General features: G+C 32.4%; 2 protein-coding genes across 4 annotated transcripts in view; one reads left to right on the top strand and one right to left on the bottom strand.

Moving 5' to 3' along the window:
* Positions 1–330: 330 nt before the first annotated feature.
* Positions 331–2475, bottom strand: LOC129217195 (la-related protein 1B-like). Its single transcript, XM_054851460.1, has one exon. It carries the CDS (start codon positions 2307–2309, stop codon positions 1215–1217), a length of 1095 nt encoding a protein of 364 aa, XP_054707435.1. The 5' UTR covers positions 2310–2475; the 3' UTR covers positions 331–1214.
* A 250-nt stretch (positions 2476–2725) lies between these two features.
* The window catches only part of LOC129217194 (histidine protein methyltransferase 1 homolog), a 70648-nt gene continuing 46540 nt past the window's right edge, over positions 2726–26833 (top strand). For 2 of the 3 annotated variants that reach the window (XM_054851458.1, XM_054851457.1), the window contains exons 1-2: positions 2726–3023; positions 8330–8480. In XM_054851458.1, coding sequence (XP_054707433.1) covers positions 2865–3023; positions 8330–8480 — 310 coding nt within the window. In that variant the 5' untranslated portion in view covers positions 2726–2864. The other variant, XM_054851459.1, reaches the window with a different exon arrangement.

The raw sequence follows: 26833 nt of genomic DNA, 5'->3' as shown, positions 1-26833 counted from the left end.
TCTAAGAATTTTTCAAAATTCATTGGATTTTCCCTGTGTTTTTTTTATTTTCAAATTTTTTGTATTTCCTATCCTTGTTTCTTCAGGTTTCCCTGTGGCGTGGCAACCCTGTCTTCACATGTCTGAATTCAGTGCATCATTTTACTAAGATTAGGTGCTTTCCTCCATTTAACAGTAAGTTTTTTTTGCAGATTAGTCTAATCTAAAATATTAGAAATTTATCATCAACTGTAGTAAAAAATACATTAATGTACACAGCGTGGATAAAAGCAAGCAATCAATAACAGATACACTAAGTTTTTTTTTTTTTGTAAAAAATTAAACAAAGAATTAAATTTGAAATTTTATTTTAATTATCAATCAATTCTGTATATAAATTTTAATATTTTGCCAATATCTTATGTGAAATAACCAATTAATATTAGAATGGAGTAAAAAGCCAATATTAACTATACAAAACCAATTAGAATTCATACTCAAATGCATCAAAGAAACAAAACTAATAACATCCGAATGTTAGATAACTTTCAAGATTGAAATTTATGAAACAAAATCAAAATAAAATTAAACTATGTAGCAGTCCAAAAGGGTTATCTTTAGTAAAGGTACGAAAAGAGTTCTCATGTACCAATAATTAACTCATAACTCATTTTGAAAGAAATCTGCATCATTACAAGCATCAGATGAAACAATCAAGTAAAATGCATTCTAAGTACAGAAAAAATGTGTTCAAAATTATGCACAAGAGCAATATAAAAAGTGACCAAATTTCATTACAAATATATATACCTCCTATAATTATAGATATCTCCTATTTGGACAAAATGTTGATACAACATAATGGATAAACTACCCTCAATAAAAGTTCGTAACAAACATCAGTACATAAAATATACACACCATATATAATAAATCATCAAGTCGACGCATAATATATACACATGACAATGCACTCGAATAAGGTTATAAAAAAACTCAAATGATTAATGTATTACTTTAAGTGATCAATTACTTGATAATTACAAAACCAATAACGGAAATAACTAAACATCTTACAAGTAAATAGAGAAACAATCAACCAAGTCGAACTAATCAAAATATCACATACTACAAAACATAGAAACAAAATCAACTTGAACACTCAAACACCTGCATTGTTATAAGCTGTCTCGAGGTGAAAAATCCAAACATTGATTGAAACCACGGAGATCAAATTAACCTGTGGCTTGTACAGCCGTATTTTGCGTAATCATGTCAAAGTGATTTTCAGGACCATTCACATATCCATCAGATATATAGTCGGGATACACATCTTCATAAAAATTTAGGCCCTCTATACCATCAATAAGCGAAGATATGTATGGTTGACCTGGTACGAATTCAGGGACATCATACCGAAATTCAAATATGTGACTGTCGTAATCAAAAAGTGGCCACTTTAGTGGATCAACAACAGGTCTCACTTTCATGTTATCCAGCACTTCGAGTTTATCACTTTCGTTGAGGGCTTCCACAATTGTTTTTTTGTTTTTCGTCAGGTTTTTAACACGGCGAAATTCCGCAATTAGACTTAATGGCACATAACCTAAATCATCCATTTTCCTTCGCATAAAAATGTCATTTACAAGGTTTTCTTCGCTGAAGTAATACTCAATCTGATTGCGGATGGCCTTTTTTAACTCTTTTTCCATCGCCGCGGCAGCATAGCAATTGTGAACGTAAGGATCATAGAACATTCCAGATGATAATTCATCTGTTTCACTCTTGCCTTCAATGACTTTTGCGTCTACATCATCAGCTGAAATTTCTTCTCGTCTTTGACGCCACGATTGTGTAGATATTCGGCCTCTTTTGCCTCGAAACCGACCGAAACTCCGAGAGATGCCTCTGCTGTTTTCTAGTCCTGTTGAAGATTCATAATTTTCACTTTTTTTATCCGATATCTTATCACTTTTGCGATCATTCTCAAAGGAAGCTTTACCATTAAAACGCTCAAAACGCTTTCGATATGGAGGAGGCGCAATGGGTACAGGCACCCACTTCTGCCTTGTTCCTTTTTTCCTGGCTCCGCGGCCATTAGTGTGAGATACTGTATCTTCATTCTCTTTGGCAGAATCCTCACCTTCAGTCTTTTCAGTCGGCGAATTAGTCCTTTTGGATTCTGTTTTAGCATTCTTTGATGAATTACCATTTGGAGAGCTGTGTTTCATGTTACTACACACATCACTTAAAGTCGGCCATTCTGAAAGTGATTTGTCATCAGTCTCAGCAATATTGGTGTTCATATTTGATTGTAATTTACTTGTCATTGTGGAGAGCTGCAGAAATCTAAATTCACTTTTCCGAATAAGTATATTAAGTTAGACAAAAAGCACACTGCACAAAAGAATTATAGATAAATTAACTTTACTTCAAACGCCTCGTGGAATTCCAATACCGCCACGCCATGCTGTGCACATGTTCTAAGAGAACAGAATTTGCCACGCAGCTCAGCTAAAAAGATATTTTTAAAAAGAAAAACTAAAAATTGAGTTGAGATGTAACTTTTGGCTACAAATTATGAAAGGTTGATTATTAAATCCAAAAAAAATTTATTTTCATTAGAAAATATCAATATTGTTTCAAATAAAACTTTCAGAATTTCTTTTCTAAAGGTATAAAATTGCTTTATGCAGCTTGCTTTTTTTTGTATTCATGTAGTGAATCTGGAAATGACTACGATTATGACATTGTTTATTATTTTAGCAGACTACACGTGGGATTTGCACATTTAAATTGGTTATTAAAACTTACATTGAAATTTTGAAAAACAGCAATAAGAAATTCTATTATAATGATCAATTTAATTTTATAACAGTTCAAAAATGTCTTTTTGTTTCAATTTTCCTAATCCTACCTGTGCAGAAGAAAAAAATATAGAAAGTATTTCCAATGCATGTGAACAAGACGTTTTCCGAATGGAGCGGGACAATAGCTTTTCCTTATCGTGTGGATTTATGAGCATGAAAAGTAATACATTAGAGGTGAGTCCGCTACATTCAGTGCTTCTCAACTGGTGTGGCACACTAATGTGCCGCGACAAGGTCCCTGGTTTGTCGCGATATTTTCGGAGCTATGGAAAATGGAAAAACATAGATGTAAATTGTACATGCAATATATCAACCGCCCGGTCATTCCATTCAGTGACAGCAGTTTCGTCCTTTTTATGGACTTATCAGCCTGGAATAGGAAATAATCGAACTGAATGCAGATGTCATCTCCATGTAGTTCTGCCTTAGCCCGGGTGGTAACTTACTGCCTAATAGAGATGCTTATTACCTGCGCAAGAGTTCAGATAAAATGTTACTTAATGTTACTTGTTTAATTAATTGCTTAATTGCGTTAAAAACTGCATCGGCTCGGTGAAACAATTATTTTACCAGTGTGTAAAGAAATTGTACGTTCGATTTTAGCCCGGCCAAAAAAGGCTGGCCGGCTCTTTTTGGTTTAAACCGCTTTAAAAAAGCCGGTTTTTTTAGAAAAATAATTTTCGGGGTTTTTTTTATTGAAATTTAATCAAAAGGAAAATTATCTTTGCATTCTTAATGCAATTTCAACTGCATTAAATCAAATTCCCTGAAACAAAAATAAAAATTTGGTAGTTGTTAAATAACGTCATTCAGTACAAAAAAAAAAAAAAAAAAAAATGCTCTAATATTATGATATTAGTCTAGTTCAATAGATATAAATAAATTTCAGTTGAATTCAAAAGCTCACTTGAAACTGCTGCTGTCATACCAGTTATTTGGATCAGACTTTAAAAAACAATTCACTTATGCTCAGTGAAAAACATTTTTAGAAAAAATAGTGTCCTAATAAGAATATATAAGAAAATCAACAAGATCATATTGGTGAATTAATTTAAATTCTGCTGGAATGCTATCGATCTACAATTGTTTATTACATAACATAAATAGTTGCCTCTGTGCTAAAAACTGAGCCAACTGATCACTGCACTAGGTCTTAAAATTTTTTACTTCAGGCAGTATAGTAGCATGAACTGGTAGTTTAATATTTTTTGGGTTTTGGAAGTACTTGTTTATGGGAAGAAGGAATTACTTGAAGCAGGTTTGTCTGATTTTGATCTGGAGAAAAAAAAATCAGATTTTGTGGTTTAAACCACTCATTATGTCATTTAGATTTTGTTTTCACATATATTAAGGTACTAATCTACAGCAGCAGAAATATAAAATATGATGTTTTATGAATGCAGAATTTTGTTTTGTTTTACTAATGCACATCAAGATTAATATTAAAAAAACAACATCAATAAGGCCTGAAAAGTGACAAATTATTGCATAAAAGTGTTTTAAGGTTACAGTTAACCTTCGTTTATAGCAGTTAATTCGTTCCAGACTTCACTGAGATAACTGAATTTCTGCGAAGTAGGATTCTGTATTTATAGACGAAATATTTTCCTAATTAGAGGGCATAAAACTTGCTGACGACAGTTTAAATGGGTTTTTAACATAGTTAGAGCCCCATAGACTTGAAACAGCACCCTTATCCAACATTACATTTGTATTACTTAATATATTGCACGAAATATGAGAAAACGAGATATATTAGACGGAATTGATATCACATTAATTATTGGGAAATAAAGTACACACACACACATGCAGTTCTTACACACTACTACTAACCTATGAAAAAAGCTCAACTTCAACTTGTTCTATGATGAATTAATTTCCAGTTAGTGACCGTATGTGCCCCCTTTCTTCCTCTACATTTGTCCTCATCAAAGGTATTATGCATACAGCTTAAAAAGCAAGTATGTTGTTAAACACCATTAGAGATGTATTTATCCCCTAGTAATAATACAGTGATTTATACTTTGCAGTTAGCATTTAAGGTTCAATTGAGATAAACTTTGGCGATTTTAAACCTCCACTCCCTCAATTAGTACAACTACAGTCCGTAAGAAGAGCTTACCTTACTTAAAAGACATAATTAGCAATTCTCTTGTAAGAAAAAGTTTACACGAGAGCATAAAAAAGGCTCATTCAGGGCCGGATTTAAGGGAGGGCAGGTGGGGCTACTGCCCCAGGGCCTCCACAACAAAGGGGCCCCCACAATAACATTTTTGCAAAATATCCTAACTTTCATGGATCGAAAATATCGGATATATACATATATATAAAAATATTTAGATATATATCAAAGTATCGGATATTTTCGAAAATATGATGATCTTTTCAAACCTTGATTAGGGGCCACCACTCTTTCGTTGCCCCAGAGCCTCCACACTTCCAAATCCGGCCCCGGGCTCATTGCTATAATTGGAAAAGGAAAGAAAGAAAATACCATGATGTAATGAAACCGCGAAAGTCAAAGTGCGAAGTAGCAAGAGACGACTGTACTAGGGAGCTATTTTCAGTGTCAAAGACATCAGCTTTCATGGAGGATTATCCAACAAAAGCATAAGGGTTTTGTCAGAAATTATTTGCAGTGTTTGTGTATATATTCCTCTTATCATTTTACTTTCAGCAAATGTATTGTTTTATACTTAAATTAACATTTGTTAACTTATTAAAATGTATAGAGATGAACATTATAATGAAGAATATAGTGCATGATTTTTAAAAGCCAAAAAAGACCGGCTTTTTTAATAAAAGCCGTCCGGCCTGGCCTTTTTTAGAAAAGGCCTTTTTTATTGCAGCCCTGACATGGAATGATAGGTTTCGATGCAATGAATGAGGTGGTCAGAGTGCCAAATCCAAAGGATGTTATCAGGCAAGGAATTAATGATACGATGACTGACATTAAAAAAATATTTGTTGTTGGAAATAGTATGAAAAATATTATTTTAAGATTATGAATTAACACATAAGAGGTGGGGGAACGGCATTCAAGATGAATATATTTTCTGAAAAGAACTTTTTCAGCTTAGAACTTGACATGAAACATACTGCTAATTATAGTTATGGCTAAATAAATAAAAAGCAACGGAATCCAGTGTTACAATTGCATATGTTCTTGCAGTGATGGAGCAGTTGCAACGACGGGAAATGTTGAAGGGTATATGATGAATACATTTATAAACATCAGGAGCGTCCTTAAAACTTGATTTCAGCGAAGTACCTTGGACATGTATTGACTCTAAGTAATAAAAAAATGTAAAAGTATCGGATCAAGCTGCTCACGGGCTGTTACTGTTACCAGTTTAAAGAACATATATTTCTGACATGGGATTCTTAACATCATCAATTTTGAAGAACAACAAATAATCATGCCTAGATCCTTGTTTTAAAAACTTCATGTAGCTCTTCCCGACATGGAGCTGAAAAAAAAAAGCGTGTCACTCTCTTGAGACTGGCACAAGTGTCTCAGCTTTGTTATGTTAAAGTTTGGTACTTGTTGATCTTAATAAGCATTAAAATTTGTAATGAACTTTAAATCAGTTTCTGAGGAAACTGAAATAATTAAAACATTAATGGAAAAGGTTGGTATTTTATTTTCCTTGCTTTAACTAGTGAATGACGAGAGTATTGTCCGTATTGACATATGAAATTTGGCTCAGTGTGCCACAAGAATCGAGTAAACTATCAAGTGTGCAGTTTAGTAAAAAAGGTTGAGAAGCACTGGGCTACATGACATCTTTTTTATTATAACTATTTAATTTACTGTTTTTTAGCACGAAAAGTTATTTTGAGAGTCCTACCATGTTGGGGACTCTAAATTTGGATAAAATACTGTGAAATGGCCTAAAGCTATTTTATTGCTCTTTTTTTGAAAGTATAGTATTACAGTTGTACTAGGAATTTTGCTGTATTACTATGCTAATTATACAAGAAACCTGTCCAAAGAATGATGTCCTCTTTAAGACCTTTTCTCAACTTTTTTTTCAAGAACATTCAAGTGCTACCCTATTACATTCGAAAACTACAAGTGTTGATTCTATGGGGAGGGGAGGGAGGGGGGTCAGTATAGGCATTTTACTCCCTGGCTTTGAGAAGTATGTATTTCTGTATGTGTGGGTGTTGGTTTTGCAAATTTATGTTTGCAAATTTGAAATAAATAGCTCTTTAACACCATCCCTCCCCCTCCCTGAAAACATTTGAAATGAAGGGCTTTTGGAAAAGAGGTAATTTCTCTTTTTTTTTACTCATATTGCCAATCATAAAACGTTTGTTTATATGCATTTAAGGACAGTTATTAGCAAAACCCCCACAGAAAGACAATTTCTGGCTGCACTACTGGGTTCTTTCCAGGCCCGTGTCCAGATTTTCATAAAGGGAGGGGTTTTAATCTTACCAGTAGGGGGGGGGGAGAATTCAACCCCCTTACAGCTTTTAGTTTTACGACAAATTGCCGATCCCAGTATGGCGTTTATTCACATGTAAGGACTGCTGTATTCTTGAAGGATACCTCTAGCTGTACAAGTTACCCAAGTATTCCTTCGTTTCACAGATTCGCTTTAATCAAACTTTGCTTGCTTCTTTTTAATTAAATCTGTTTACTATGTAGCATATTGCAATGAGTATTAAAAACTCTTCACAAATTCTTTTATAATGTAGAATGTATATCAGGTTGTTATGTTCTGAAATAATGCTTAATAAACTAAACAAGAAGGAGCTCTTTGCAGATGCAAATTACATAGCCAAGCACAATCACTAATGCATCTTTATAGATGTAACATATGCCAAATTCACCATAAGCTCCTTACAATAAGCAATATTCTTTCTTTGCATTGGTAGATCATTCAGCGGTTCGTCCGCCGTACTTTTCCGAAATATTACATCAGTTTGTAAGGCTTTAGCAGTTGTAAATCGCAAAAAACTTCAGAGAGAAAATTAAAATAAAATAAAAACGCTGAACGCAAACTTTCTTATTAAAGTAAATTTAAGCCAAATATACATTTTCTTCATTTTGCTTATTTTTTCCCCAAGGGAGGGGTTTAACCCCTAAAACCCTCCCCTTGGACACGGCGCTGGTTCTTTCCATGAACCAAGATAAAGATCAAGCCCTGATCAAAATGACTTTCTTGAGCTTGGAACAATTCATTTTGACTGTGCTACTTGTATTGGAAAATTCAGATTTGTTTTGGCATCAAAAGAGAGCTTCCTATGCACCCTTTTCATATTAAGTTTTATTATTAATGTCACTAATCAATACATAAATTCCTTGTTGGTATCTTTTCTGAACCACAAATGCTCTGTTGTGCTCAATTTTAAATTTCATGTGGAAAAATTTATACAATGTAGGGTAAAAGTTTAAAGCATGGTAATAAATAAATACAATATTTAATACTTTGAAGCATGGTAATAACTATTGTGTTTAAATCTAGAACAGTATATCAAAAGATGCCAATGAAGTGAAATTTGGAGCTGTAAGTGTGAAGTATGTCTGCTTAAAATCTTTGAAAGAAAAAACAGAAAATGAGGACTTATTGTGTGCTGAAAAGCTGCAGTCTGATCTAATTCCTGGAAAATATGAAGGTATTTTTGAACTTTTTATTACTTAAAGCTGTAGTTCTTCCAGTTATTGACTCAATTAACTGAACCATAATTTTTTTTAATCTATTACACTAATTTAAAAAATATTTGATTTTGCTTTTGGGTGATATTGGTCTCTTTAAAAAAATAACTGTAAGGGACAGGAATAATTTGATTTTTTTATAGTGTGAAAGGGATCACAATCACTAGAAATATGTAATTAAAAGTGGTAATCAAGCAACAGCCTCCTCCATGGGCTGGACCAGATGTGGTCCGTTGCTATTTTCAATGTTATAAATTAAAGATTAGTTTCTGGAACCTTTCAAAGCAACTCAGTTTTCATTCGATATTATGAATGATTGTTGCAAAGTTAAAGCCATATACGTCAAAATTTGCTTCTAGAAATCAGACAGTAACTTCATATCAGTAATCAACTCAACATTAAACAACTTAAAAGCACATTCAGTAGTAAAGAAAGCTGGATTAAATGTAAATAAAAAAATATTTTTTATTTCTTGTTAGTATTTTTAATTAACAATAATGAAATATTTTTTAAATTCCAATTTTGCACTTTTTGCCTTTGGCATCCCTCGATTGGCCACCACTTTCGATGGTTAATTTATCCGATTTCCAACAGTAAACGCATCTCTCATCAATGCCTAACTCTCTGGCAGCAAATCAATTTCCAATTGCTTCTGCCTTTATTACTTTAAACTTAAAGGCTGCGGTATAACTTTTCAATAGCTTTGGAACCATTTCAAAAGCAACTTTATGAAAAAGTTCCGTAAAAAAAGATAAGCCAAGAACATACAAAGGATTAGTTTGCTTGACTACCCCGATCAACCTCCTTTTATGGGGGGGGGGGGGGTAAATTCCCTTTACGAAACTGGACATCCATCCTTCTCCCTTGCTAGTACTTTTGCTTACAATGCTCTTCTCCCTGACCCCTTCGCTCCGACGCGATAAGGCTTGGCTTGCTCGCCCACGTGGATCAGCAATTCTTTCCTCAGTGAAACACCTTGCCCATGTGGATCAGCGTTTCTTCCCTCAGTGAAACACGTGAATTGCTGACTCACCTTTGCCCCCCCCCCCCTCTTTGCTTTGCTTGTTGCCCAAGATCGAAGAATTTCCTGACCCCATCGCTCTGATGCGATAAGGCTTGCTCGCTCGCTCGCGTGGATCAGCGTTTCTCTCCTCAGTGAAACACTTGCAATCGCAGACTCACCTTCCCTCTCCCCTCTTTGCTTTATTTGTTGCCCAAGGTCAAAGGATTTCGCAAAATGAAAGGAAACGATGTGGTGCCATCTATTAGCAGCATTTTCAACTTTTTTTTTTAACTTAGAACTTTTTTTTTTAATTTGAAAAAAAAAGACACTGTATCCGCTGCACCTGTTATATGGTCCGCACCGGCAATTTCTTTACTTTTTTTCTTGTATGGGCCGTGGCGCTTATTCTCGAAAATACGGTAATCATGATAACAGCTATTCCTGGTGTGTAGTTTTATTTTTTTTTTCTGCATTTTCCCATGTTATCTATGAAAATGTTTTAAATATATTTTCATTTGGTGTGTTCTTTAAGATTCATCTTAGAATCAGGTGTGGTCCTCGAGTTAAAAAAGGTTGGGCACTGAATTGTAACATGAATTTGAAATATTCAAATTACCTCCGAAAAAACTGTTTCATTGTATCAATAAATAATGTTGTAAATTTTGTAGTGAGATGTTATATTTGAATTTTTATGTATTTAATCTGTTGTAATCTTGCTAAATCTGGCACATCTATTATTTTCCAATCAAAATTCAGTCACTTTTTAAATATCAGTTTGCTCTGCAACTAATTATCATATTGTTTTGTGCAGTGATGTATTCGTAGGAAGAGGTATTCGTAGAAAAAAGTGGGGGGGGGGGGGGGAGGAGACACAATGATAATTTATATAACATTTTTAAAAAGTGGAAAGGGGAATACTAGTGTAAAATGAAAGATAATTTTCTTACAGAAAAAGGAGGCAGGCATTATCCCCCCCCCCTCTTTTTTTTCTATATTCCTCTATTATATCTTTCTTTTGGTTTGTCCTATAGGTGGGACCCTAGGATAACAGAGGTGCCCGTCTGCCCATCCCCCCAAGAGCAAGGGTGTACCTTAAAAAAAAGCACTTCTTAACACCCCCCCCCCTCTCCTAAAAATTTCATTGGTGCAGTATGTGCCATGACCCCTGCTATGTGGACATCCCTGGATAAGAAACTAACAAGCTGGCATCATATTAGACAACTAATTTTTGGTCCAAGTTGGCATAAACTCATTAAACGTTGCCAAAACTTGATGATAATGCAAACCTGATAGATAACTTTATTTATTTATTTTTAAATTGAGTATTCTTGTGTAATCAGATTTGTTGTTATGTCTGAAACATAAATAAGGCATCTCATATTTGTAATCAGTTTTTATTTTAGTAGTGATTTAGCCCGGCTGTGTACTGTGCTATTTTCAGTAGTAACTAATGATGTACCATATTTTCCTGTGTATTATCCACAGCTGTGAATAATAAGCAGGTTAGGGGTGCGACGTCGATGTTTTGGAAACATTGATATTTTTGTTACAATAGCAACTTTTTTAGCGTCGATGTTTTATTATTGATGTTTTTGGAATATTGACGTTTTGGTTTCAATGTTTTTCTTTTTATGTTGAGTTTTTTTGTTTTGTTTTTTTAATTATACAAAAATTGGCTCCAAATTTCTCATAAAGGAATTAAATTTACTTGTTCAAAAAAATTCATTTATTTGCACACATTTTATAAGATTAATTTTTCTGTGAAAGTGATGATTTTCGGGAAGGTCACTGCAAGATGGTGGAAGATAACTAGAGTATAAGGAAGAGGTTAAAGCTATTGGAAAAACTTGTCACAGGAAGTCTGGTTCCAGAACTTGCAGTCTATTTCAAGGCTCCGGTTCCTAAACTAAAGAAAAATTCTGTACATTACTATGGTGGAAATTATAGAGGGTGGGCCACAAGGAGACATGAGCAACAATAAGACATTGTAAATTCAAAAATAAAATACAATTTTGACTGCTACCACCACCTAGGAGGAGTAAACATAACCAAAATGCTTCCAAGAATTCCTAGTTCCATGCTGTTCTATGCTTTTTGTTTTGTAGAAAAAAATTATTTACTGTTTGGACACACTGAAAGTTATTTGGATAATTTCATTCATCTGTCATAATCTTGAAAAACTTCAACAGTTAAGATAAGTGTTGTAGTTTATGTTGTTACTGACACTTTAATTTTCTATTATTCAGCTATATTATTTTTCACTCATGGTTTATTTTAATGATTTGAAGCAAAAATCTTTATTTTGTTGTTTAGGCCACAATGAGATGTCTCATTGTGACCCAAGCAGCAGTAAGAAAGTGTAGAGTACTTATCTACTTCTTGTTTTAGTTTACAAAAAAGAAATTTAACAATAAAAATAGGCTTGATTTAAAATTATTTATATTTTAGCTAATTATTACAAGTGACCTTTTTATTTTACTACACAGCTTTGTACAAAACAAAACTAGAAACTGGTTAGCTGTTGATAATGTTGCGAAACATGGTACTTATTTCAAAGCACTTTATAATTATAACTAGCAGTACCCGCACGACAATGCCCGTGCTAAGAATTTAAAGGAAGTCCGTTGAATAACAAAATCCACGCCCCCCCTCCTGATGTGAAATGATCATTTTTCAGAAAAAAAACCTTTTAAAGTCTCTTTGGAGTTTAAAACTATGCGCCAAAACATTTTAAAAGATTTACAATAGCTTTATAAAACTCAAAATAATCCTCAAACTGTAGAGTTCATCGCTTAATGCGCCAAGCAATCACGCAATCGTAACCCTGTCCTTTAGCGAATAAAACAGTTTTCTATCTGCAATTTGATATGTTTCAACAAATAACTAAAAAAGATATCAAATACTATCTTTGAAATGTAAAATAATTCGCAACTCTATTGTTTGTCGCCAAACTCGCCAAGCAACCATGCTACCGTAACCCAGCTCTTAGCGAGCGAAGTCCAATTGATTATCTATCCCATCTGTCTAACAAAAAAAAAGGAAAAAAAAATCCCGTGGGACATTCAAAAATCGTTGTGAGGAAAAAGAAAAACTAGAATTCGTATACTTCATTCAGTTAAAAACAAATCAAAAAATTCTTTGGAGTTCAAAACAATTCACTAAAACATTGAATTACATTTACAGTTGCCTTAAAACTTAAAATAATCCTCCAACTATTGTTATAGCTTAACTCGCCAACAGGGCCGCGCCAAGCCTGATCGGCGCCGTCGTGCAAATGTCTTTTGAGCGCCTTTATGCTCTTTCGTTCGAGGAAAATATAGTTAACACCTGAAGGGAGGTTTTGTAGACAAATATAAAATGAAAAAAAAAAAAAAAGTTTGGCATTTAGTTGATACAAAATAAATGTGTGAATATTTAATTTCGCAATATGGTGTACGTTTTTACTTCATATCTCGGAATTATTCCGAGTTCAGAAACTCCTCTGATTTGCTAAATGTGTTTTGGAGGAAGAAAATACTTTAATATCTTAAGTTAAAGTCACTTGAATATCTATCTAATCTCTAAGCGATGAACAATTAATAAACTTTTGTGCCTGTCAAAACATGACAACAGGAGCTGTGTGCGCAACTAGAAAATAGTTTTAGGGGGGAGGGGGTACAAATTGAAAAAAAATATCTCTTTTAAGAAGAGGGGTCCGAGGGTTCTTCCCGGAAAAACTTTGAAACTTGTAGTTTGAAAAACGCCATTTTAGACGGTCTTTTCTGGTGTTATGGAGGGGGGGATGATGCAAGGGGCCCCGCGCTAATTTATAGAAGTTGAAGATTTAAAACGTGATTATAGGCCATATTTATTGACGTTAGAATAAGTGATGGAACTCTGGGATTCTACCAGATCCTTTTTTTTTATAGATAGAAATCGATTCTTTTCTCCCCTTCAATTTTTCGAAATTGAACTTCCAAAAACGCAGTTGCAGACAACTTTGAAGATTTTTACAATAAGGGAATTTTGGAGCTCTCCCTGCCAAATTTTTCAAAATTAAAGTCCTAAAAATCTAAGCAGTATTCTATGATATTAAGAGAATGGTTCAGAGGCTATTCTAACTTAAAGTTTTCGTAAGTCATGTTTGAAAAACCTAATTTTTTATTTTTTAAGAGAAGGAGGTTCGGAGGCCCTTGCCTGAATATTTTCTGAAATTCAAGTCTTAAAAACGTGATTGTAAGACCATATTTGGTAACATTAGGACCGGTAATATTTCGAAATTGAAGCTCCAAAAACGCAATTTGAAGTGATTTTCAAGCGATGTTGTTTCGTATTCGTGAGCTTTCCAAAATTGAGGATCAGGAAACGAAACTTGAGATGCTCCGTAATGCTTTTAGCGGGGATGGGATTCGGGGGAGTTGCATTTTGAAAACTTTCTTATTTTCACGTGATCAATAGAAAATAAGAAAAAGAAATTAGAAAAAAGAAATAGGACGGAGGAGGAGTAGCTTGCCAATAAGCTGAAACTATTGAGAATTTTTAACTCAAAGATTTCATTTTAAAAGTATAAAGTTTTTTTTTAAAAAAAAGTTTTACCCCAACATCATTAATTTTTTCTTATTGAAATCTCTTTGTTTTCCAAAGACGCGTCCCCCCTCCTCCTTCAATAGTAAATATTTTTGAAAAGTATTCAACTAAGCATTCTGGACAAGAGGGGGCATGGGGCAGTGCAACCAGAGGGGTGCCTTGTGGACCCCTACCCCTTCAGGTTGCGCCACGGAACAGGAGGGTACTGATTATATTCCTAAATTGAAGGATAATATTGTAGAGGATATATCACTTCAAAATCTGAAACTGAAACTTGCCGGTGAAACGAATAATTCTAAAACTTACAATCGTTAATCGGCATTAAATTCAATATCTAAAACAAACACATTGTCCAAAGCTCTTTCTTTAATTTAATGTACAAATAGTTGAAAAAAAAGGGGGTGGGGGAGTGGTGGAATTGAGTAATTATGGTCAAGTTGTTACTTTTCGGAACTAAAAATTAATCTAAATTACTGTACAATATATGTATATACCAAGTATATTGGAAATACCAAGAACAATAGCTAACAATCACAAAAAGACATATTGCACAAATTATAATATACCATTTCTCCGCAAGAATCAAAATGGGGAACAACAAATTTTTTGCGCTGCTTCGTATGCTCAACCTTGTGAAATTATATACATACCGAAATAACGTTCATGGCTCCACACATGAAGAATAATGCTAATGTAGGCATTAATTAGCATCATGTGTTTTCAGTGAAAATAGCATATTTAGACACAACAAGGCAATAATTTTTCCTTATAGATGAGCAGCAAGGAGGATTGCTTGTTTTAATGAGCAGTATAATTTCACCGCTACTTTTATAGAAATAATGAAAAGTTCAATTTTATTATTTTTTTTGGTTGGAGATTTTTCCTTTCATTTGGAGCATTTTTTTATTGGTAGAGCTCGGCGCCTTTCTGACTCTGGCGCCGTCGTGCGCCGCACGACCTTGCACATAGGGACGGCGCGGCCCTGCTCGCCAAGCGACCACGCTACCGGAACCCAGTGCTTTTGCGAGTGATTTTTTTTTTTTTGAAATTAAAAATGTTTCGCCAAATAAACAAACAAAATAAAAGGCGTTAAATTACATTAACAGTAGCTTTCAAACGTAAAAAAATCCACAAATCTATTGTTTACCGCCAAGTGACCCCGCTGCCGTAACCCAGCAGATTAGCGAGGGATGCGAGCTTCGATCGATGAGCAATCCGATCAAAGAAAAAAAGTTCCTTGATTAAAAGGAATCCTCCCTCCCCCCCTGATGTAAAATAATTAATTTAATTTACTAAAATTCTTAAACACCTATTAAATACCTCAAAACAGTTATTTGCAATTCAAATAAAAATAATCCCGCAACTATATTGTTTATCGCCAAACTCGGCAAGTGACCGCGCTACAGTAACCCACCCAATTAGCGAGCGAAGCGAACTCCGAACGTTAAGCAATCCACTATTTTTAGCGGAAAATGTTTAAACGGAAATTATCCCGCAGAAAAACAACTTAATTAAAAAACACAGTATATCTGGGACGAAAAGCGTTCAATTCGCTTATAAATAAAACTTGAGTAAAGAAAACTTTTAATGAGTTAAAATTTTATCTGTTGCCATTTTCAATTCGCTAATGAATATAACTTGAGTAGCTAATTCAAGCAGGGCTTTCACGGTGATTTTTGATTTGCCCTGTGACTCTGTCTTTGCATGGGTGTTTCGGTAATTGGAAAATTACCGAAACATGGACTTTCTCTTTGATCACTTGGGAGGTAGGGCAAGTAACCTTAACAAAAAGATATATGCCCCACCTGATTAACGGATTATTATGACCCAACAAAGAATATGCATGCAAAATCTCCTTTTGATTGGTTTAAAATTGACAAAGTTTCATACAAACTTTCATCCCCTATTTTATCCCCTTGGGGGTAGAATTTATCAAAATCCTTTCTTAGCGGATGACTACATCATAACATCTACCTGCATGCCAAATTTCAGCCCGATCCGTCCTGTGTGTTGATAGATCACTATGTCAGTCAATCAGTCACCTTTGAGTTTTATATATTTAGATTAATAGTTGTATAAAATAATTGTATAAGTTAATTATCAATTAATATTTGGCATTTATTGTTTTATTCTTTTCCTGTTTTTTTTTTAAATCCTAATGATTATTTTTTTTTGCTTACTGTAATTAAAAAATTTTTGTTGGAATTGTGGAAAAAATCAGCCTGTGTCATGTGGTATTGTAATTTTTTAATAACTCTATACTGAATTAAGTTTCTTTAATAAGCTGGCTAAAGGTACTTATTTTGCAAACTTTATGTAAAAATACAGTGATTATTCAGCTGCCCCATTGTAGCCCTACTTAATGTCTCATAGTGGCCCATCACCCGGGCACAATGAGACACTTTTCATCGAATATATAAAGCCCCATAATTTTTTTTTCTTTCATTAAATGAGCTAAATTTGGTGCAATAAACTATAATTTGATTCCTTTGATCTAATCAAGAACTCACTAATATACGAAGAAAGAAAAATATGTTTTTTTCATCTCATTGCGGCCCACCCTCCCCTAACTTCAAAAATTCAGAACTGGTAAAAGATGCATTAAATTATTTGACCGTGATGGCAACTTCTGTCCTATTGGAATTTTTTCTCTGACTGGTGGGATAGTCAGCGAAAAGAGGAATGCACTTCTGGGGTACACAAACAAACATAGTACAAGTAAACAAACTTATTTTTCTCCTAATTGTCAACACCAAATATTTGGGGTTACTTATCGACTTTCCCCAACAAATCGTTCCTCTTACATACAATTTGTGTTTAATTATGTTGCACTAACATTACAACACATATTTCTTGCTCTTAATAATAATTGTTAGAATTAATTTTTTATTTTTAATATAATTTACACAACCCTTTCTCATCATTCAACTGACGGCAAGTGCTGTGATACATTTTTTTTTTCAGATTCTTTTTTGATGTAGATTTACTTTTAGTGTCATTCAGTTTGAATATATTTTCTTATTACTGTAACTAGTTCGTATTAATCGTTGCATGTCTTCTTATCGTTTTGTGTCCTATTATAGTTCCATGTACCGAAAAATTAAAATTATTCCTATTAAATTGTATTCATGATTTGAGGCTCAGTATTTTCAATACATTAATTGGGTATGTATTCTTTTGTATTGCTATGCATATATATATATATATATATATATATATATATATATACATATAAAAATTGATGTATATATAACTTATTGTTTACTTTACTTAGAAATTTCTGAAATAATAGCTATAATTTAATGAATTGACGCAATACCAAAAAAGAATTCACTGATCCACTAAGAAAGATTCGCTAGAGATTATCATACATGTAAGTCTGTAGTGTAGTATATTCAAAAATGTATGTTATATATTGATAAAAAGATTGATATTTTAAAACATCAATGTTTTTTGGTTGATGTATCAATACCATCGATGTTTTAATTTCTTACATCGATGTTTTGAACCATCGAGGTTTTCCCGTCAATGTCGCACCTCTACTGCAGGTCCTAGAATTGGCCTGAAGAAAAGAAAAATCTTCGCATAATACAATACAAACAAAAAAAAAAAAACGAAGTTTTGATTTAACATACAATTTTAGCAACTAAATTAAAAATGTGAAGAAACAATAACTTTGAAGGTATAATCAAAATTAATATAAAAAATAATCTAAAAAATAATGATTTCTTATCAAAATTGTCATTATAGTATGCTAATTACTTGATGGCATAAAATAAAGAAAGGAGCAAATGGTCTTATCTGGTGCAAATGAAAGCTTCTTCCTTTAATGTATAGTTTTTTATGTTACATAGCCTAAATCAAGTAAGATGAATGTTCAAGCTATGCAAAATAATCAACGTACAGGCAGTGTAAGTGTCTCTTTTGGGGATTCCTGCTGCAAAAATGGAGGTTCAATGTGTTGGTATTGAGTAAAGGTCAAGATTTACGGTCGCCACTTGCCACGTGGCAACTTAGTTTTCAGAATTGGCGACCCCAAAAAATTTCTACAGTCGCCAACTTTTTTTGGGGGTTATTTTTATTTTAGATCCAAAGAAAAGAATTCCACACCACTCCACAGATGTATCAGTACAATAAGGATTCACCGATAGAGACCTTACTCCGACTGAATGTTGTTTATTTTACACAGCTTCCATGTTCTTTCTCACTGCCTGCCTGTATGTTGGTTATTTTACGTTGCTTGAATGTTCCTCTTACGCGATTCAGGGCATGTAAAATAAGCAAGAATGCAGTGAATTAGGAAGCCATTTGCACAAGACTAGAGCCTTGGCTCTTTTGTCTTGACTCTTTGTTTTTCAAGTAATTAGTGTACTATAATCATGATTCACAAGAAGAAATCATTATATTTTAGATTATATTCCAGATGAATTTTGATTATACCTTCAAAGAAGTTACCTTTTCACATTTTTAGTTTAGTTGCTCAAATGGTATATTAAATTCAAACTTTTTTATTTTTACATTGTATTATAAACGGCCTCGGATTATACGAAGCTTTTTTTTTCTTCAAGTCCATTTTAGAACTTGCAGATTATAGGCCGGCCGCGGATAATACGCAGGAAAATACGGTTATTAAACAGGGTTCGTTCGCTCCGGGAAAACCTGGAATTGTCAGGGAAAATGACATAGTTTAAAATGTCTGGGAAATTTCAAATTTTGCCCCCAAAAAATTTTTTTCCAATTTTTCCCCAGGGAATTTCGTACGTTGAGTTCTAATCTTCGTTTTTATCGACGTTTCCTGAAAAAAAAAGTAAACATTTTGAGGCAAAATGATGCTGGCAATAAAATTTAAAAAGCGACCAAAAAAAAAAAACTTCAGCGGACACTATTTTTGCCCCTCAATAGCTCCAAAGAAAACAAATCCTAGGGTGAACAGGAATTATGCACAAATTTAACTGGAGAAGCACATTTTCCTGCATCTAAAGCACAAGCCTGCGGATGGTAGAGTCACTTGGGAAAATCGTTTTTTAATCGAAAAGTCTTTTCAGCTACGAATGAAACATAGTCGCCATTTTTGGTCACTCATAAGATGGAAATAGACACGATGCTTAAATGCCTAAGTTTCCAAAAGCAAAGCAGAATTGGATGTTTTCTTTAACAGCAAACTAATGAAAACAACGCAAAATACGCTACAACTTTTTAATTTAATTTTATTTTAAATATGTAATTTTCTTGAGAAATGAACAAATTTTGTCCTTAAAACTTAGTCTTATCCTCATTGCTTTTTACACAAATGTGCTAAAAACTTTTCAACTGAACTGTAGTTTCACGAAGATTTATTATTTTTAAATTGCTTTCATGCTACAAATTCAAAAAATTATTTCTTAATTTTTGTCGTAGTCGCCATATTTGGTCATTCCCAAGATGCAGTACACAAGACTTTTTAAGTGCCTAAATTTCCGAAAATGGCATTGGATGTTTATTGCAATGCAAACTACTGATAACAACGCAAAATGTGCCCTTTTTTTCTGGATAATTCGTAATTATTTGCTGGAAAAAATCAAAATTTTATCTCCAGAACATTTTTTTAAATTCTAATTGATTTAGACGCTTATGTGCTAAAAACTGACTATTTTGTCTTAATTATAGTTTTTAAGGATTAATTATTATTTATAACTACTTTTATGCTACAAATTCAAAAATCTACTCATTATCTTAAATTTTTTACTTAGTCGACATATTTGGTCGTTTGCGAGATGGAAGTAGACAAAAATTCAACAAAAACATAATTAGTTGTTTATCTCAGTGTCTATTGAAAACAACGTCTATTGAAAGTAAATGTGCAAAAAAGAAAATTTTTAATTTTAATGCAAGCATCCTTTATATGCAAAAGAAAAAAAAAACTGATTATTGGCATTGGCCTATGATCGACGGATGTTGACTTTTGTTAGAATGCATTATGTGGTATACCCATCGATGCAACAAGTTAATCATATTTATACTGAAAAATAGCTTTGTACTTTGCTCAATACGTTTTGTGTTACATTCTAATAAGAAAATAAAAAAAAGAATCGTAAACCAAAAGCGGAGAAAGATAGCTACCGATTACAGCAAAACGCTAATATTCATGACATGTGGCAGCAAAGAAATGCTAATATATGTTGAAAGTACTTTGTTTTTAACAAATAGTAAACAAATGAAAACAATTTTGAGCAAAATGTTTAAAAAAAACTTTAATTGTGACAGAAATTTTTTTAAAAAAATCTAAGTTTTTTTTTTTCTATTTTACAAGTGGAAAAGTTTGAGTTCTTACGCATTGCTACTTTGAACAATTTTGACTATTTTGAAAACATTGTTACTTAAACTTAATTTTGAATGAAGCAAGTAACCTGGAATTTTCTAAAAAATAACCTGGAAAAGTCAGGGAATTTTTTTTTAACCAAAAGTGTATGAACCCTGTATTACTTTTTTCAAATTCTTTTTCCAAACAGTTTTATGTTTTGCTTTAAATCGTGTTCTGAAAGTATGAAAATATTATGCAAATTTAAAAAAAAAACACCATATTATATGTTTTTTTACATAAAACCTCGAAGGTCGTTCCGATCCTATTTAATTCAAAAATAACTCAAACAGCCTTTATTCTGAAAACCGTCAAAATAGGAAGACAAATTAATTAATTTAAAACTTGAAAAGGCAACTTGTTTTTGACCGCACAAAGCCCCCCCCCCCCCTCCCGCACCCCGTTTTATCATTCCTTTGCCATAATCAGTGTTCCATGTTGTCCCATAAATCCTGTATTTCATTAAAAATCCTATACATCATTAAAAATAGAACAGGGTGGCGACAGATCAGGGAGATCAGGGAAAAGTCAGGGAACTTTATTAATCAGGGAAATATCAGGGAATTTCGAAAAAATAATAAAAATTCAGGGAAAATTGATCAAATGAAGACAAAAAAATTTTTTTTGCTTTGCAAAATTAAATACATTTATTTCCTATGCATTTTCCACCAATTATTTGTTTAAAAAAAAGTAAAATTATTGAGGTGCTATTATACATTGACTCATGTTTGTGCAATTTTTTTCCTTAAGGTCAAAGTATTGAATCTCAAGTTATTATCCACAGGATAAACTTCCTAAGCTTCTGTGTCTGTAAAGTTGTTTATTTTACGTAGTTTGAATTTTTCTGCCAGGCGTTCCATGCTACATAAAATAAACAACCCTACAGGCAAAGAGGAAGCCGCCATTAGACTTAGCTCCATTTCCTTTACTCATTGTCTTGAAGTAGCTAGCATACTGTAATCACAATTTTAAGAAAAAATCTTTTTCTTTTTTTTTTTAAAAAATTGATACTGCTAAGAGCTCTAAAGGTATTTTACTTGGATGTTTCGATTTAATTGCTAAAATTGAATGTCAAATGAAAATCAACTTTGTTTTTTGCCATTTTATTATTTGCTGTCGCTTTAGATTATCCAAAAGGTTTTTTTTGTTTTTTTTTCAGACTTTAAAATTCTTTTATTTTAAAACCAAGTTATACACTATAAAATTTGAAATTAATTATTTTTTTTTTTGCATTTCAATGTTGTTGCAGAAGATTTTTTTTTTTTTTTGACTAATAATGAAATTATTTGAAATTGACTTGTGTACATGTAAATATTTTTACTATTTTTTAATAGTTAAAATGCTGTATTCCTTCATTAAAGCCTAAGTTCTTCATTAGAGAATAGCTCAATATGACTGGTTGTTTAAAAAGGTTCCAATTTGTTTTATAATAATTTTGTTCCAATTTGTTTTATAATCCAATTTGTATAATTACATAAATATGTCCATTATTTATGTAAGTAAAACTGCATTACTTCTATACTTTCACAATTACTTGTTATTCTCGCAGCAACAATTATGCTGCTTGAAAATCCAGTTCAAAATTATTTCCAAATAAACTTTTTTAGTTTTATCATAATTATAAAACAAATTGGAACAAAATTATTATAAAACAAATTGGAACCTTTTTAAACAACCAGTCATATTGAGCTATTCTCTAATGAAGAACTTAGGTTTTAATGAAGGAATACAGCATTTTAACTATTAAAAAATAGTAAAAATATTTACATGTACACAAGTCAATTTCAAATAATTTCATTATTAGTCAAAAAAAAAAAAAAAATCTTCTGCAACAACTGAATAGATATGTCTTTAAGAGTGGTTTTAATAATTTCTCAGAATTCTTATGTTAACAGGTTACTGGAAGTAAAGAGAATTTGTTTTAGATTTCCTATAATATTCCTTTGTAGATATTTTAATATACTATGTTTACTAAAAAAAAAGCTTATTTTCAAAATATATTTTTAATTAACAGCTTAAAACGTTTTAAACACTGCATTTTATTTAATATGCAATGGTTTTCAGGTAGGGTAAAGGAAGAAAACCATTTACCATGGTAATGCTAATCAGGGAAAAGTCAGGGAACTTTTTTTTCGCCATTCCTGTGGCCACCCTGTAGAAAGAAAAAAAAAATATTTCTATAAACTATATCTTATATTTCTGCTGTGATGTGGACGCTAATACTCGCGATCAATTAGGAATATGTTCCATTGAAATTCGTTTAAACAACGGGGGCTAGTTTCTATTTATTCGAATAATTGTTGTAATTTTTTAATCTTCATTCGCATCAGATTAAAATATAAGCCAAATAAGCCTTTGATCGTTTTCCCTTCATAGTCATCCTAACATGGAGACGCTGCATATGGAACGTAGTCGCCATGTTTGGTCATACTCTTAGTTCAAATAATGCAAAAAGAATGTTTTTTTTTTGGAAATATATTCTTGGTAAATGCCAATTTGTATATTACTGGAGGAGGTTTGTAGTTAATTATTTTTATGCCAAAAAAAAAAAAAAAAAAACTTAATTATTTGAAAAAATTCAAATCATATGTTTATCTAATATTTTTTCTATTCCCTTCGGGCTAATTTTCTTGCATTTAATTTTTTTCATTAAAATAGTTACCTGAAAAGTGCATGTTGATTCTTACTGCCATGGTGTTTGCAATGATTTACAAAAGGATTTTAAAGGAATTTGTTGTTGTTTTTAGTGGGAAATTCCTTTTTTTTTTTCACTGTGGGACCATGGTACTGTGTACACTACTTTATTTTCGGTTTAATGATTTTTTTTTTCTTATGAAACTTTAAATGGATGGAATGAATCATTTGCTTCAGGAGCTCCCAACCTTCACCCAATGCTTCTTATATTTCTATGATTAATATAATTTATATTTCTTGTTTGAATTCTTTTAGCACCACTTTCATAATATTTGATTCAAAAATGCAAATTGAAATCCCCCCCCCCCCCCCCATTCTTGTACTAGAGCGCTGTTTTCGAAGCCCGGTAAAACTGGTGGCCACCAAGTTTTTTGAGTCCAGTGGCCATTGGCCACTTGAAAATTTTCTGAATCTTGAGGTCTATCATTGAGAAAAAAAAGCACTGATGATCCATAGCAGCGTATAATCCTCACCTCATTAATTTTACAATTTTTTAGTAGATAATTCACGGATTATACACAGGAAAATACAGTAACAATACAGGGGTCTGGCCAGAGGATATTTGGGTCCGTTAACGGACCCTTCACAAAAATCTGATCAACCAAAACGGACCTTTCACAAAATCCCGATCAAACAAAACGGACCTTTCACAAAATCCCGATCAAACAAAACGGACCCTTCACAAAATTCTGATAAACAAGATCGGATCTGTCACAAATTCTTTATTGAAAGAGCAAATCTGAAAGAAATATAACGCATATTTCTGTGTATAAACCGATAATTTTTGGAACCTTTTTTTAAGTCAAATTAGATTGATCAGCTTATATAAAACCGGCTAATTTTGAGAAAAAAAAAAAAAAAAAGAAAAAATCGGCACTCTTGCGATGCTCCTGCAAGCGATAAATAATTGCTACTGCCAAATAAATATAATGGTTGTTTGTTTTATTACAGCTAATTAGTAGCGGTGTTGTTGTAAACTTTTCTGAAAAGGCATTGGTAAGCACTTTTCTCCACTCATGATTTAATAAACAATAATAATATATATCTGCGAAATGAACTTAGAACTGCAAAGGGATAGTAAGGGTGAGGAAAAAATATGATCGCTTCAGATAGGGTTACCAACTTCAAAACTATCACCACTTAGCATCTGGCGTTGAACCTTTAATAATGACTTGATTAGAAAATATTCTCATCATTTTGTCGGCTTGTCAATATTTGCGTTTTTATGGTGCGATGTTTAATTGTTATTTTGGGAGAAAATTATATGGGTTTTGATTTTTTGATGCTAACAAGAATGATTAACTTTAAATAAACTCTTTTAATTACCGTTTTTTTTTCTTTAGCTGTCTACATTTTGAAAAATGCAATCTTTTAACATCCGATATGAGAATCATATTTTGTTCTTTTTTCAAGCTAACTTCGCTTTATTAAGATTCAAATAAATGAAAAGTCTCTTTATTTTTGTTAGAACTCTCATTTCAAGTTTTTAAAGCAAAATTCCATTTTCTGTTATGAGTCAAAAGTTAAAATGCTGAATAGATGGATTACTTTATTTTATTATTATTATTATTTTTTTTTTTTTGGGAGGGGGGGTCAACTGTGTCCACAGATATTAATGATATGTTATCATAGGACTCTAAAATGCAATTTTAAAATAATTTTATCAAAAATATTTCTTTTACAAGCCGTTTTTATACTTTTAATGCCTTCACTTTGAGAATTGCAATCTCTTTGCATCTGCTGTGCTAATCCGATTTTTCGAATTTTTGATGATTATTACGCTTTGTTAAGAGGTAAACAATTGAAATATCTTTTTATTTTTGTTAAAATCACGGAATTTATAAGTTTTAAACGAAATATCTGTGCTTTTTAAGAGTGTCTTGGGTCAAAAAGTTGAATGCTGAACCCTATTCTGAATTTTGTTTTATTTATTTATATTTTTGTGACAATTATTTTAAATATTGTACAGAAATATATCTAGTATAATTTAACGTAATGCAGAATGGTAGATAAATATTGATACTTGAAAGAGCGATCCCCCCCCCCCCCCCCCCCCCCCGCCAAATATCAAAAAAAATCCAGAATGATTTTCTCGTCATAGAAGAGGAAAACACTCAACTTTAAGTTTAATTGATGCAGTTTGTGTCATCTCTAAATTCTAAAATTTCGTTTTAACAAAACAATTTTTTTTTTCTTTTTTTTTTGCGAAATTTTTTGATTTTTCACAAAATTAATTCATTTTTCACAAAATTATTTGATTTTTCACAAAAAACGGACCCTGTGAAAAATCATGGACAGACCCCTGCAATATTTTTATGAAAAAATAATGAGAAATGACTTCTAACCGATTATTGTCTATTCCAGACTGATAAGTCCATAATAAGGACAAAACTGCAGTCTCTGGGTTGTATAAGCGGTCTGTTGGTATATTGCATGAAGAAATGCACATGGTTTAATAAGCATAGGAACAAATGAATTTATCTAAGGGAAAAAAACTGACCTCCCTTGATTGCTGGAAGACAATAGTGAAGTTACTGTTAACCAAGGGTGTTCCCATAGTGTATACTCCATATACCCCTTTATATTCTCAAACATTTTTTAGACATATTATGTAGATGATCCCATACACATATTGTTCATAATGGATTACTGGGAGTGTACCCTCAGAAAATTTGATAGGAACATCACTACTGTTAACCCATGTATTTTCTATAGCAGGAAAAGAGAAAATGCATCCTTCCCTTACCAAAGAAATGTACCACAATGAATAGTTTTGGTACTCTGAAGAGCATCACATTTTCTCTCTTTCTTATTAGAGGGACTTAACGTGTTTCATTTTTACTTACCCTATCATTGGCGTCATCAGCTGAAATTTATTGGGGGGGACCATTCTGACTCTGTCATTTTCAAGTTGCATTAAGAAAAATTCGTGCATTATATATATATATATATATATATATATATATATATATATATATATATATATATATAAGACAAAAACTTGACATCAAATAGAAATGGGTTTACATTTAATACAATACTTTTAAACGAGTACATCTTGATTTACATAATTACACAGTAAGAAAAAAAAATTAAATACCAACAAATACATTTTTTCTAGACTGAACATGGGATACGAATATTCGTGCTATTTGTTTGTGATCAATTTCGTCCAAGATGTTTTTGTGAACGTAACATAAAGCAACATTGATTCAACCGCTTTTGTGTCATAGTTCGACCTTAGATACAATTTCAGCTTTCTCAGCGCACTGAAGCTTCTTTCAGCTTTATACGACGAAGGGCGGCACACCAAGAGTAGCCGCACCAAGTTTTCAACATTTTGAAACAGTAGACAATTGAATTAACCATTCTTAATGAATGAAATCATCAAAAAGAAAATCCAGCTTTATTGAATCAGCCGCTTTATGGAATCAAAGCTGTTTAGAACAAAATGTTACTCCCATAAGCCGGGGCAACTGTATTATTAAATTTTTATATTACATAGTTATAAACCCTGCAGCTCTAAGTTCTTGGCACAAGTTGGATTCGAAGGAGTTTAATTTGATGTTTTTTAATTAAAAATTAAAGTATATAATTCACCGTTATGACATTCACGAACCTACGAAAAACACAACTACAAAAATAAAATAAGACACAAATAATTAAGCTCTCATAATATCATATTTTAATAATGCAACCTTTTAAAGTATTTT

Source organism: Uloborus diversus, chromosome 2 (assembly GCF_026930045.1).
Source record: "Uloborus diversus isolate 005 chromosome 2, Udiv.v.3.1, whole genome shotgun sequence".
NCBI lineage: Eukaryota > Metazoa > Arthropoda > Arachnida > Araneae > Uloboridae > Uloborus > Uloborus diversus.
Note: the sequence above shows the minus strand (reverse complement) of the source record. Positions and strands in the feature narration are given on the sequence as shown.

Excerpts from the sequence above, each read along its gene's own strand:
- LOC129217195 (XM_054851460.1), bottom strand. The coding sequence starts at position 2,309 with ATGACAAGTAAATTACAATCAAATATGAACACCAATATTGCTGAGACT.